General features: G+C 39.3%; 1 protein-coding gene across 4 annotated transcripts in view; it reads right to left on the bottom strand.

Moving 5' to 3' along the window:
• Positions 1 to 14395, bottom strand: part of sgsm2 (small G protein signaling modulator 2) — an 83934-nt gene that overhangs the window by 10951 nt on the left and 58588 nt on the right. The window contains exons 11-20 of one of the 4 annotated variants that reach the window (XM_055045315.1): positions 13732 to 13864; positions 13392 to 13529; positions 10162 to 10336; positions 9402 to 9466; positions 7192 to 7337; positions 5754 to 5882; positions 5483 to 5665; positions 1522 to 1644; positions 1264 to 1449; positions 440 to 564 (exon numbers count right to left, since the gene is read on the bottom strand). In XM_055045315.1, coding sequence (XP_054901290.1) covers positions 440 to 564; positions 1264 to 1449; positions 1522 to 1644; positions 5483 to 5665; positions 5754 to 5882; positions 7192 to 7337; positions 9402 to 9466; positions 10162 to 10336; positions 13392 to 13529; positions 13732 to 13864 — 1403 coding nt within the window. Of the gene's footprint in view, positions 1 to 439; positions 565 to 1263; positions 1645 to 5482; positions 5666 to 5753; positions 5883 to 7191; positions 7338 to 9401; positions 9467 to 10161; positions 10337 to 13391; positions 13530 to 13731; positions 13865 to 14395 lie in introns of all 4 variants that reach the window. The other 3 variants (XM_055045313.1, XM_055045314.1, XM_055045316.1) reach the window with 3 other exon arrangements.

The raw sequence follows: 14395 nt of genomic DNA, 5'->3' as shown, positions 1-14395 counted from the left end.
CGTCACTTTCAACAGATGTCAACATCTTATAGAGAAAAATGTTTTCATTTCCTGTTTTTCCAAAGGTATTCAATTTTTCTTTATTTTAAAATCTAGAATAGAAATAAATTCTAGTTCTTTAAAAATGACAAGCAACCTTTACCCTACGATGAAAAACATATAGGTTGTCCCTTTTTCAAAAGGTTGCAGCTCCAAATAATCTTTATTTGGACTGAAGGCAAAAATAGTTCTTTAGATTGCAAAGATTACAGAACCCCACTTTAAACTCCAAGAAAATCAGAAAATTGAAACTAATTGCCTCTTAGCTGTGAAAGTAGTTTATTTCATGCAAATATCTTAAGAATGTTTGCTGGATTTTGTACTTTCAGCTGGAATTTTTTTTCCACTGAATGAAAATGCATGTTGTTAGAAGCACAGAAAGCAGTACTGCTGTCTCTACCTGCACATAATGTTGCGTAGTTTCTCTAGGTTGGCTGTGGTAAAGTAATAATAGTTGCGGTCACAGCGCTGCACATCTTTGTCTATCCTGTGGAGGTTGAGGGCGACTATGTCCAGAAGCTCGATCTGAACGGAGAAACAATACAGTCAACATCACTGGGAGTCTTTCTTATGCTTAACTGAGACGTGATTGGAGCTGATCTGAGACCGGCGATTGGGGAAGCTGAAGATCTCAACTTTTTCTGACCAGTGAATGTACCATATCTACAAAACATCAAATTCTAGTGTTCAGTGTGGGTGGTGGGTAGACAGTATAGCGACTCCTTGCTCATACATGTGAACCAAGGAAGGCTCGAAATCATTTTAAATGCTGTATTTAGGCTCTGATACTCTAGTTGTGAAAACGTAATTGTGACTGGCTGGAATCAGTCAGAACTTTACAGAAAACAGAAAAATCAGCCATAAAATCCTGATTGGTGTACATAGAAAAAAAGGTAGGAAATTTCCACCAAAAAATTCAGAAATTTTTAGATGACTCTAATACATTTTCTCAGGCATTTCAGAGTTTAAAATTTCCCAGAAAATTTCAAAAGCTTGAAAAGATTCTTTCCTAGAAAATTTACTAGAGTTTTTTTGGCAGAATTGTATTCCTTTTTTCTGTTTACAATATCCCTAATAAGTCATTGTTTTGGTGTATTTAAAGACAAGCAGAATAAAATTAAAGTGGAATTGAGATAAACATATTAAATAAACACATTCTAGTTCAGTTTTGTTCTTTTTCCACAGTCAGATTAAACAAACAGAAAAGGCTACAAGGCTACTCACTGTATAAGAGGAAAGCGAAGATGAGATGGCCTCAGTGGCAGCTCCACTTATCACCAGTTTGTCCAGCTGACTGCAGAGCCTGTCCTCAGTAAAAGAGTCCTGACGCCCCCCTACTGGAGTCCTGCCTTCCTCCCTACCCCCACTTTCCTCCTCAGTGCTCTGACCATCGTCTATGCTGGACAGGATCTGAGAGTGAGCAGAAGTCACAGAGTAGTTCCTGGAGGAAGGGAGACCTGAGTCGGGGGAGTCAAACTCTACCAGAGGACGCTCCTCTGGGGGCACAGCAGCAGGTGGGGCCAGGGTGGTCATGACAGGAGTGCTGTCCTCGCCACTAGGGGTCTCCTGACTCCCTGCATCTGGCTCATCCACAGACATAAATACCTGAGAATGGAGGAGAGGTCAGAGAGCGTTATTTGATGAAAACAGTAGGACGTACAAGAAATACAAATACATCAGCTGGGTTAAATGTTACTGTATCGCTTTTGGTGCTTGAATTCAGAACCATCGTTAGTCTGTCAAACCCAGGGTGTTTTCCTGGAAAAGCAACAAATTTCTTATATTTCTGAATATGCACAGTAATGTTAAAGTATTAGCCACCTTTCAGATTTCTTCTCTTTCTGATGTTTTGCAACACTTTAAGCTGTAATATGTAAATGTATTTTTTTTTTTTTTACATATGTCATATCTGTTACCATGACAACTAGATTGTGTGTATGAAACAGATTGTGTGTGGAAAAATCGAGCTCCTGTGCCTCACTGGTCATGCTAGCAGAAATACACCACTTAGTCAGAATACACCAATCAGAGCCAGGACGAGGGTCTTTCCACTGTCAATAATACTTCTGTACACGCTGTTCAATGCACTAATGGCGGAGAAACAACTCACAGTAACAGGAAAGCTATAACTGTGCTAAACAGTCTTGGCATTCAGGACAGGCTCTTTTTCTGAACCAGCTGTAGCATGGCATAGAGAAAAATGGGAGATGTGAGCACCCTGTACACAAGGGTGATTTACAGAGTTAAGACCCTTCTGTCTTTGATTTGTTGTTTCTGTCTGAGCTGTGTATTTGTGCAAATGGCAGCAGGACCACAGGGAAGAAATAGAGGAGCTTGATTTTTTTTCATTGACTTTTGCATAGCCATTTGTAAACATGTAGTTGTTCAGAGGTCTGCAGATAATCAAATGATTTCTTGTAACTGTTATGTTACTGTCTCTTATTTTACTGTCACCACATAGTGAAAAACCTTTTTAATATAAAGGCTTATGTCATGTAGTTAAACCAAAAATACAAATTTAAAATGATTACTCTAATTAAAAAATAAAATCGATAAAAAATGTATTATTGTTATGTTACAGATATAAATTAATCAATATTAACCGCAATTTGTGGTTAACGAACTTTGAATTTTGAACCTAAATGTGTGGAGTTTGTGAACAATAAAATTACAGTAGTAAGTTGTGTTATCTTTTTTATTAATTTTGTCAAACCTCGAGTAGCATGTTTTTGTATGAGTGAGATGGAAATGTGTTACATTTATTTGACTCTTGGCTGTTATCCAGTCAAATGTTCATTTTAGTGCAATTGACAGTTTGCAAAGATTTAGCATAATGTCCTGATCACAGTAAATGTTTCTCAGCAGAATTCATTGTGATGTTTAATAAAACTCATTATGAGCTTAGAAGGTTTGTGCTATTTTTAACAAGAATTTAAATTTTTCTAAAGTAAAATTACTAGTTATTTTAACTTGATATTGTGAGTAAAGATAATAGAGAAATGTGTGCTCCTTAACTTGGTGAGGGAAATATTTTCCTACATATTGTGAAATAATTATTTGGTTTAAATTGCAGTATAAAGTTAAAACTCAGTACAACATAAATGGACTTAAAAAACAACTTGACTGTTGTTATTGAATCAACTTCATGAACTTTAATTTTTGTGTTAAAACCAAATCAATTTTCTTGACTTAAATTGCACCACTTTTGCCTTGCTGCAAGGAGGTCCTGGGTTCAGTTCCTGGCCCGGTATCTCTCTGTACGGAGTTTGCATGTTCTCCCTGTGCATGCATGGGTTCTCTCCGGGTACTCCGGCTTCCACCCACAGTCCAAAAACATAACTGTTTGGTAAAGTGGTCTCTCCAAATTCTCCCTAGGAATGAGTGTGTGTGCATGGTGGTTTATCCTGTCTCTGTGTTGCCCTGCGACAGACTGGCAACCTGTCCAAGGAGTACCCCGTCTCTTGCCCGGAATGTTAGCTGGAGATAGACACCAGCACCCCTCCTAAAGAGGGACAAGAGTGTTAGAAAATGGATGGATGGATGGATGGATGGATGGATGGATGGATGGATGGATGGATGGATGGATGGATGGATGGATGGATGGATGGATGGATGGATGGATGGATGGATGGATGGATGGATGGATGCATGGATGGATGGATGGATGGATGGATGCATGGATGGATGCATCCATGGATGGATGGATGGATGGATGGATGGATGGATGGATGGATGGATGGATGGATGGATGGATGGATGGACTTAAATTGGACTTAAATTGCATTTGCAAAGCAACAGGTTGACTTTTACAGTGTAGTTAGGGGGCAACAAGTGTTTTCTTATATACCCTTAAATCCAGAACAGGACCTGTCTGAGTAACAAAAATGGTGTTGTTAATTAATGTAGAATCAATGTTATGAACACAGAGATGACAAAAGGAAGTGTGACATTTTTCAACATAAACAGTGGCATTAGTTTCCATAGAGTCAGTATTGAGTTTTTATTGAGGCTATAGGACAGCCAAACAAAGAAAAAGCCAGCAGTGATCTTCGCATCATTCTACATGAGGAAATAAAAAAACAGGAAATATCAATCTATCAGCTGGGTTAGATTCATATCAACCCAACTGTTGAAGCCATGTTGCCGTCACAACATGTCTCCTCTATTAAACCTCTTATAAAAGTTCAGACTGTCATTGGAGTTTTATACATAGTATAGCAAACTGTGGGGGGCACTGTTAGTTTTGAGCTGAGAGGAGAAGCTGTGCCAACCTAATGGTGAGTTTTCTCTCCACCTTTTGCAGCTGCAGAGTGCAGAGTGCAGCGTAACACATCCACACAAGTGAAGAGGCGTGCAGCTGGTGCCTACGGTTTCTATTGTTGTTGTGCGTTACTGACTTATTGTAAGTAATACTTTATTTGTTCGTTGTATTAGAGTAATTTCATTGGTAGTTTCAGCTTGTGTTTGGTGGTGACACTGATATGTATTCGTCTGTTGTTATTGGGATACTGCACATGATTTAGCTTTCCACCCATGAGCATCTGCTGTCTAATTGCTGTGAAGTATTTCGCTTATTTTACTGATGTTTTCAGGTGTTCTTATTAGTAACCATTCTTGCTTTTGATAGTCCTGTTTATCATGACCTTTAAGTTCTTCAATGTGCTTGGGTGCGTGGGTAGTAGTTAGTAAGCATGTGAAGCTTGTAGCCAGCAGGTGTCACTGCTGCACTTTGTGTTATATAAGTATTTGCTCTGTAAATTAATATGGGCTTCTTTTTGTTGCACTTTAGGCCACACATTCCCATCATCATCCTCCACATGGCTGTACCACTGCTCTGTGTGATTAAGAAAAGGAAATCCAAATTCATTTTATGTCCTGATTGACATTCAGTGACGAGTGTACTATATCCACCAGCCTTGCAGTATTCAATAGATCCTCATCCTCAAATCAACTGAAGAACGTTTTTGCCAGCATTTCATTAGGAACTAGCTGCTATTATGATGTGTAATTCCACCAGGTATTTTTCTAATTGCTGTTGGACAGTCTGGAAGAGCTGAGTGTTGCTGTTGTGGGAGAGAGCTGCTCTGTGAGGTGTAAGCTTGGAAACAGCTCTGAGGAAGAGTTGTGTCTCAAAGGTGGGGCTAAAACCACCCAGGCATTGTTCACAGCTGAATGGCTGCCATGGAGATTAAAGGATTCCTCAAATATGCATGAAAGAATCAATGCAACACTCCAGGTATTTTTTTGGTGAGGGAATTACATTATAACATTATGTAAAGCTCAAAAAAGTCAATTTTACATAATACTCCTGTCTATATGAGGTTCATTCACACACTGGGTGGCAATAAAATGATTTGTAGTCCAGATTCAAACCGATTTCATTTCATAAAAGTGGAGCTAAGCTTTCCCATTGAGTGCTTTTTAGATGCAGCTGCCTGTTCACCTCATTACTGAGTGTGGAGTCTCTGTGAGCGAGCCTCAGGACGTGGCTATCTATGCTGCTGCCCGATGACAGCTTGGCAAAGATGGCAGACTGCATCTCTTTCTCTCTCTGCTTGACGATGACCTCACAGGCTTTCCACTCCCGCATTACCTGCTGGTAGCGCTCGCTGATCTTCGCATCATTCTCCATGAGGAAATAAAAACACAGAGAACTTAGAAGCAACTTGCAAACTTGAGCTGGGAGATAGGAGTGTGTGTCAGTGTTGCTGTACCTGGCTCATGTCGTTTTTGCTCATCCCGAACTTGTAGTGTCCCAGCAGAAAGGGCCACACCTCCTTCCTGATCTCATGCTGGACTCCTCCATAGTAAACCAGTCTGAGGAGCTCAAGCTCCTTGTAGTTCTGCAGATACACATAGGAAGGATAACAAATCTGGATAAGAGAAGAAATTCAAATTCAATTCAAATTATAAAATACTTTATTAATCCCACAGGAAAATTAATTGGTCTTGTAACTTATTAATTTAGATTCTTCAAAGAGTTATTGAAGATGGTGAAGTTAGCAGATGTTCTGCACTGAACTTGATGAAGATACTCTGCTTTCCTAAGACAGCCTCATGAAGAGGATGGTCAGTATTGTCCATAATTTTCTTGATTTTATGAAGAATCCTTCTTTGCATTGTCATACCCGAGGTTCCACAGTTGTCTCCAGAACAGAACCAGCCATCTCTATCAGGCTGTTCAGACGCTTTCGACAACAGACTTATAGATGATCTGCAGCATCTTGCTGCAAAGCTTGAAGGACCTTAGCTTCCTCCAGAAGTACAGTCTGCTATGTCCTTTTTCATAGAAGCTTCACTTTTGTGTCTCCAGTCCAGTCTGTTTTCCAGATGAAATGGAGGTATTTATTTTTTTCATTCACCTCCACTTCTTCTCCCATGATGAAAAAAGTGTTTGATCCGATCCTATTTTTTCTGAAATCAACAATCATCTCAAGACAACAGGAAGAAAAAACCTACATGAAAGACAGTAGCGGATCAATAATAGAGGCGAGGAAGAGCGATGGGGACCCGCACAGAAAAAGACTCAGATGAGTGCTGAAGATAAAGGATGGAGATATAAATTGAATAATGATGACTTTGTTGAAGCTGATGAAAGATTACAGTTGCTGCCTTAATAGTTGTGACAAACACAACTGAGCTCAGCTGTGTTTGTTTGTTTGTTTAAACTGGTGGATACAGTTGTGGTGCTCCATTTGTGTTGCAAAAGAATTTGAAAAGTGTGCTGCTGAAAATTCTGACAAAACTGTTTAAGAAATATTATCAAAAAAAAACTATCAAATATGAAATATGAAGAATGTTAAAGAAAAATAGTTTCATTTAGAGTACAGATTTTATCCATCCATCCACTCTTACCCCTGATGAGGGCTGCTGGTGCCAGGGCGAACATTGTTGGTACAGGTCACCAAAATGTCCTTGAGACACCATTATTTCTGTAAAGGTGTCTCTTTATTACCATGAATATGAGCTACAAAACTCATCTAATACTCACTGACCCAACATGGTGAATTTGAAACATCAACATTTCAAATTCACCATCATGTGAATGTGAGAGGTGCAGAGATGTTGGAATCTAGTGACTGGGACAGATTTACATTCCTGTAATGATGCTGTAGTTCTACTGTGCTTTGCAGGCTCACTATCTGGACCTACCTTGCAGTCTTTCTGGTACTTGCTCCACACCTCTTTGCTGAGACCTCCGGATGCCTCACCTGGCCTGTCTGGGGGTACAATGTTGTGGGTGACCATAGCTGACAGGTGTGTCCGCACCGTGGAAAGGTGTCGACAGTATGCAAGCCCTGATGGACAAGTGAGACACGTGCACAAATGCACCAGCTGAGGTTAGGAGGCAGACATTTCAGGAAAAGTACATGTTAAATTTGGTCCAAAGTTATGGATGGAAAGAAAAGTCTAAAAATGAAACTGTAAAAAAATAAATAAATAAATAAAAAGATGCTTTATCATTTGAAAATGCACCAAGAACTCAATTGCCAATTGGAATCAGATTATGTTCCATTAGAGGTGACCTGGAAACTCAAAAATACATCTTTCTCCTGATAACTAAACTCACCGCACTAATAGTTACACTGTAAAACATGGTTTAAATTGAAAATGAAAGTCCACCTGTTACCTTAAAAATGCAGTTTAAGTCAACAAGAAAACTCTATTGGTTTTAACTCAGAAATTAAAGTTCATGAAGTTGATTTAGCAACAAGAGGCATGTTGTTTAAACATTGTTTTTTAAGGTCATTAATCTTGAATTGTGAGTCTTAACTTAATGTTGCAATTTAAACCCAATAATTATTTCTCAATGGAAGAAAAAACTGCCCTGTGTTATAGAGCACACATTTCTCTATTACTAAGTTAAAATGACTACTTATTTTACTTTAGAATATTTGAAATTCTTGTTTCAAATTGCATGAGCAAAATTTTTTATGTGAATTTTATTAAACATCTGTAGCATCTATGGAGCCTCACAAGATACAAAAACATGTCGTGAAGTACATAGGAAAGTAGTTCCCATGCCTGTCTTTTTCTTCTTTTCAGTTTTTTTTTAAAAGTGCTTAACCTTAAAACTCCAGTTTATTCAACTCTTGGATACTTGAAAAAATTAACAGAGTTAACACAAATTATTGCTGTAAGTTTATCTTTCACAAACTCACATTTAAGTTCAAAATTAAAAATTCAAACTTTATTTGACTTATAGAGAAAATAGTAGACACAAATTTGCGGCTCAAATGTTTTACAGTGTACCAACTTCAATATGACATGTTAAAAAATGAGTTGAGACTAGGGCTGTCACGATCAAATTTACTGGATGATAAATTGTCCCAGAAGTTATTGCAATAATATTGTGGTGTTGAGACAATTTTTAAGTGATACAGTGGTAATCTCATGATGATGCAAGAACACATTCTCAAAAGTCAGTAAACTTTAAATTCTAATGAACATTTAACACCTAGCCTTGCTAGCTAGCACAATTGATAAAAAGTTTTTCAGTAATGGTGAGCTGTTTTTACAAAATTAGCACATTTAGCAGTGCATACTCAAGGTTGACTGACAGCACTGAGACTCTCAGCACTGATTGGTTGCTTCTGACTGAGCGGTGCATTTTTTCAGAGTGCAATTGTAGCTCTTGGAAGAGGTGGAGGATCTTTGTTTCATAACAAACTGTCACAATATAGTGACCGTTTTGATAAATATAGAACGTTTTCATAAAAGTTACATACACGGTGCAGCTTTGAAGACAAATCAGACTCAGTTAAAATTGGTGTAGCAAGTAAACTAAAGTGTAAAAACTAAACCTTTTACATTAAGACATATAGAGGTCATATGACATCAAACTTTAGAGGGCCCTCTCTCATGTTGATTTTGGAAGAGTTTAAACATTCAGCTTATTTAAGTACAAACTTTATTACGCTCTCTAAAGTTATTACTTTGACAAGTTGCACCTGCACAACTACAAGCTTTATTTAATTGGCTTTTAAAATCAACTGTGCAGCAGCCTGGAAGTCAGCTATGCAGAAGTCTCAACACAGAGTCAGTGAGAGATTATGCCAACGCAAACAAATTGAGTGTTGTATCAAGCCAGTTAGAGATAGAATTTCTTCTTGCACAAGGCAATAGTCCATTGTGTTTTATATAGACAACTGTATTACACAAAGAGCAAAGGACAGAATTAAATTAATTTGTTGTGTAAGAAGAAAAATGAAAAAGAAAACATATCTGTTTTCACAACAAATGAAAACAAAATTCTGTATGTAAAATTAGAATAAAGGTATTTTACAAAATCCTCTCAGAGAAAAAGCAGTCTTAAAGAATGAGTGAGCAAAACAAATGAGAGAAGAAGATGGTGAACTTACATCCATAGAAGGCTCTGGAGACGATCTGCCGCTTCATGTTCTGACAGAGCATCTTCAGTGGAATACTGGTGGACAGAAATCAGGTCCTTGTTACTCCTCTCACTTTGTTCAAAAAGTTACAAAGATTCTCTCATCAGATGTGACTGTGCCAAAAATTGGAAACCTCACTGGGTTCTAGTTTTTTTTATGCATGTGCCCTGGGAAGTAGCTGGACCAGCTGAGTCTAATGATTTAGATGGAGATGCAATACATTTGGCTTCATGGTGCATTATTTAAAGTCCTGAAATGCTGCAAGCAACACAGAAAGAAAGGGTTGAAGTGGTAATTTATCATATGGCCACTTCATGGTGAAAAAGTTCTTATGACAAGAATTCTGATTCATCGTTTATTCAAAATATTTAAGCTATTGATGGTATGTAAGAAAAACAAAACCGACAGTATGATTGGAAATAATATTTTTACTAGTTTCCCTGTTGTTTGTTCCATGAGAACATCAGTAACTATCAGTAAATTTGAAAACATGATTAAATGAAGCTGTGTGCAGTTCAGTGATAAAAACAGTTTTTTTTTAAAGCAAACAGCAACTTGTTTCAAATAGAAATCATTTTCTAGAACAACATTTGTGTTAGTGGCTTTATGACTGCTGTGCCATACAAAATAAATAATGGCTATTTCATCATAATAGTATTGTTATTACAATAATTCAAAAAGATATGGTGATAAAACTGGAAGTCCAAACACTTTTAATTTGGGTGCATACGTGTGAATGTCCAATGGCTGATGCAGGCAGGTGCAACCAGCTGTGTAGTCAAATGACGAGTTGCTACCAGCTGTTGAGCAGGACTGGCACAGGAACTCTTGAGCAGTTACTTCAGTCTGTTGCCACGACGACGGACTCCCACCAAAACCTTGCATCTCCATCATCTCCCCGTGGTCTACAAGGGGAGAAGAACGACAGACATCTCAGTGCTGGCTTGGGTTTCCTGCATCCACTTCACTCTGGCTCTGGATTCATGCCTTCTACATTATGACCTACGTCCCTCAGCTCAACCACAAATACATCTGTCAATGTATTTTGGATAATTACAATAGGGAGAGATGAGAAGATGGATTAACGTGGTGTAGAGAGGAAACTAAAAGTGAAAGGATGGGAAGCAGGAATGTTGCTGTGGGAGAGACAGGTGAGGGCGTGGATGCTCAGATTCCATGCAGTCACTCAGAGAGGGGGTGAGGGTGTTGGTGGTGGAGGGGTGGGGGACCGTAGAGCTCTAGGAGAGCAGGAGAGGGAGTGAGGGAGCGAACAGTGAGGATAAGTCTCACAGTTAGAACATGCAGGATGCACTAAGCCAGAGAAAAGACAAGACACACCAGAGGAACTCTGCTCAGGAGCAAATGGCACTAACAGGCACACAAAGACTGGAGAGACAAAACTGGAGAAAAAAAAATCAGGAAAACGTCAACATCAATTTAATGCTCTTCACCTTAATTCTTCAGGTTGGAGCTGGTGACCTGTCATAAATATGAAGATGTGCTTTGGTTGTTCAATAACTCCCTCCTCCCCGCCAAAAATAAACAGGTAAATAAAGAAAGAAAAGTAAACATAAAAAAAAATATTTGAGAGAGATCAACATCTGACCTCTCTCCTCTACTTTAAAGCTAGACATGATCTACGACTGGCTCAGTACTGCAACCCCGCTCACACAACCACTCCATGTCTGCACTACTGCGGAACCCCACAGGACCGGACTAGAGGGGATGGAGGAGGTGGAGGCAGGGGCAGGAGGGAGGGGTGCCAGGGGTTAGAGGGATCAGTGAAGAATTACAGTGAACAGCATCGCAGCAGACGACAACACAGACAAAGGAGAGACAAGCAAGGAGATCAGCAGACTCCAGAGACAAAAACAGAAGAGGCTAGGGGAGGGGGGCACTGTCATCACAAGTCTACACAATACACGCTCCCCTCTGTGCCATCAAAGTAATTACTCTAATAAACAATTAACAAAATGATTTGGGTGCACATTTCCATGCAAGAAATGCCAAGCACATAGCTGCTGAGAAAAGAAACAATTTAATGAACTAAAAGGAATTACTCAAAAAATAAATCAATCAATAAATAGCACTACCTGGCAACATCTGTACAATCCCAACAGTGGTGAGTGGCAAGTCATGTGCAAAGAACTTTCTCATCAAAATTGTGAAAGGCATATCTAGCAATAAGTAACTTGTCCAAAACCCTAGGAACAGGAGAACTCAGCATGTCTGAACAGATGGAAGCATGGGGGATATATGTGCAGCCCCAATGTGTGGTGGTCTCTCCCCTATGTGTGGTGGTCTCTCCCCTATGTGTGGTGGTCTCTCTTCTAACAAAGCCTGTTTGAAATGTTCCACAAATCTACATAAGTCCAGCCTGCCATCTGGATGGCATTGTTTAAAGACAGTATTAAACAGAGAGGAAGTGGTGCTCTGAAGCTGTTATGCTTTTAACAGCTTGCCTCAAAACAAATATAATAAAACAGAGGTAATCTGTTGTTGACTGAAGAGTATACCTGTTTTGTTGGCGTATCAGGAACAGTGAACCTCAGGTGTAAATGTTTTAGGCTCCTTTAACATGTGCAATCTGAATCTCAATTATATTGATGCTCAATTCTCACATTATCTAGGTTTCCATTATAAATAAAATTGCACAAAATTGATATCATGAAAAAAAAACATAAAAACTTGTCAAGTTCTAAAAAATAAATAAATGAAACCCCGCATGTTTTTTTGATAGAAAGTTGTTGGGCTGGGATGAAGTGGTCTTTAAGCTGTATTGAAAAAGATGTATTTCACAAAACCCCAATGCTAAAGAAAGCTGTGAAACGGACCAAATTACAGAGAACATGGAGTGAATCTTGTCTCGGAAACAAACAGGAACAAAAGGTTTCCCTCACTGTTCTCACAGCTGTTAGGAAAAGAAACACATCTCATGATTCTCTAGCTTGCACAACAACAAACTTTATCTGTCAAACAGATTACTTCATGTTTCACATTAAAGGAGTAGACAGTGAGTTTCATCTGATTACAAGTTAATAAGCCCCTGTTGCTGCAAAACAAGGACAGATCAACATCTGTCCATCACTGTGCTTGACACCTGAGAGCTTTATGTGCTGATGAGTTTGCAGACTCCATGGTGTGACAATAAACACCATGGAGTGTTTATTGCAACACCATGTTTGGACATGGTGTTGCACATTCTTCCTTTACATGAGTCAATTCTTTCTAGGTACTCTGACTTCTTTCCACTGTCCATTTTCATGTTTACTGCTCCTAACTGCTCCTAGGTGTGTGCGTGCACACCCTTGCGTGCATGTGTGTGTGTTTGGGTGTGTGTGTGTTTGTTTCCATGATTGTTTCCAAAGTCATGAACTGGTTACCTGTTCGTGGTAACCAGTTCATAAACAGGTAACCAGTTCATGGTTACCTGTTGATGAACAGGTAACCATGAACCAATTATATAGAGTGATCCTAGTTGCAGTCTTACATAATAATAACAACCAGCTAATCATGGAGGTTCCTTAAATCTAATGATAAATCAAATAGTTTAAAATGTTGACTTATACAGAAATCATTAACATACTGTCTGCCATCTTTGTCAGAAAATCTTAATTTTAATTAATTAAAAGTTCTACAAGAGAAAATAGGCTCAGCTAAATTTGGTAGTAGCAGGTCAAATAGAGTTTTGGACCACATTTCTACTTCCCCGTGTCCCTGATAGTTTGGTCGGACCGAGCCTTCTCCTCACTGTTGGGCTCAGCTTCAGGCAGCACACAGACAGGCAGGAAAAGCTGTGGGGGTGGGAGGTTAGGTAGGGGAAGGAGGGAGGGCGGAAGAGGACACTGAAAGGTGGGCAGAGGAAGAGGGAGGTGGGAAGGGAGGAGTCTGAAGCTGGAGTGAGGTCTAAGGGATGGGGATGGGGCAGCAGGATTGGTGGTGTGTTAAGGTGATAAAAACCTTTCAGGACATTAGGGTCTGTGAGGTTCCGCGAGCAGATCATTGAGATCATAGCATGGAGTCTATCTTCCTCTTCCTCATCGTCATCCAACGACGGTGCGCGGCTGCCCGTGGTGTGGTGGTAGTTTATAGTGACTGCTTGCACCAGCGAAACAACAGAGAATGGAATTAGAAAAGGGTTGCCCTACAAGCCTCGGAAAGAAACGACCTGACTTTGCAGTAGCAAGCCATACACCTCAAACAGAGATAAGTGTTAGCAGCAGAAAGAACGATTTTACTTCATGATCACATCTGCCCTGGTAATGTTTGACAGATAAGATGGTGTGAAGTGGTTACTCACTAGCATCATATCGGTATCCTGGGTAGACGATGCGAAAGACGTAGTCAGCAGCTGTCTGCTCCTCGCCGTTCCTGTCCTGCTCCATGAGGTGTGCTGCGCTGCTCCTCTTCCGCAACTTAGGGAACACTTTTCCCTTCAAGACACAAGCAAATTTAAATGTCAGACTTAAGAGACTTTAACCAGCTGGCTCACTGCAAGCCAGATGGTTTGGAATAGGCTAGAAAATTTATGCAGTTACTGAATTTTATTCTTCCACTGCCAAATCCCAGACTAAGGTTAGTTCTCAGGCTCCTCTCCTGTGGAACCAGCTTCCAGTTTAAGAGGCAGTCTACTTTTAGAACTATACTTAAAATGCTAATTTTTGATAAAGCTTATAGTTGCTGGCTTAGTTTATCCTGATCTATTTCTATAGTTATGCTGGTATAGGCTTAGGCTACTAGAGGAAAAACTGATCACTTTTTCTCACTTCCTTCCCCTATTTCTCTCCAATTTAACTATTTGCTGTTATTTCAGCTATTAACTTTTTGTTTCTTTCAGTTATTTTTCTCTCCATAGAAGCTACACCAGGTCTGGTGTTCTGATTGGTTGTAATTCTTTCCTGGAAGAGGACATCAGCTGATATAACTAATCATTCTCCCTCTCTTGCTATAAACTTTTTACTTTA

This window comes from Poeciliopsis prolifica, unplaced genomic scaffold, assembly GCF_027474105.1.
Source record: "Poeciliopsis prolifica strain line A6 unplaced genomic scaffold, Auburn_PproV2 SCAFFOLD022, whole genome shotgun sequence".
NCBI classification, from domain to species: Eukaryota; Metazoa; Chordata; class Actinopteri; order Cyprinodontiformes; family Poeciliidae; genus Poeciliopsis; species Poeciliopsis prolifica.
This window is presented reverse-complemented; position numbering and strand designations above follow the sequence as displayed.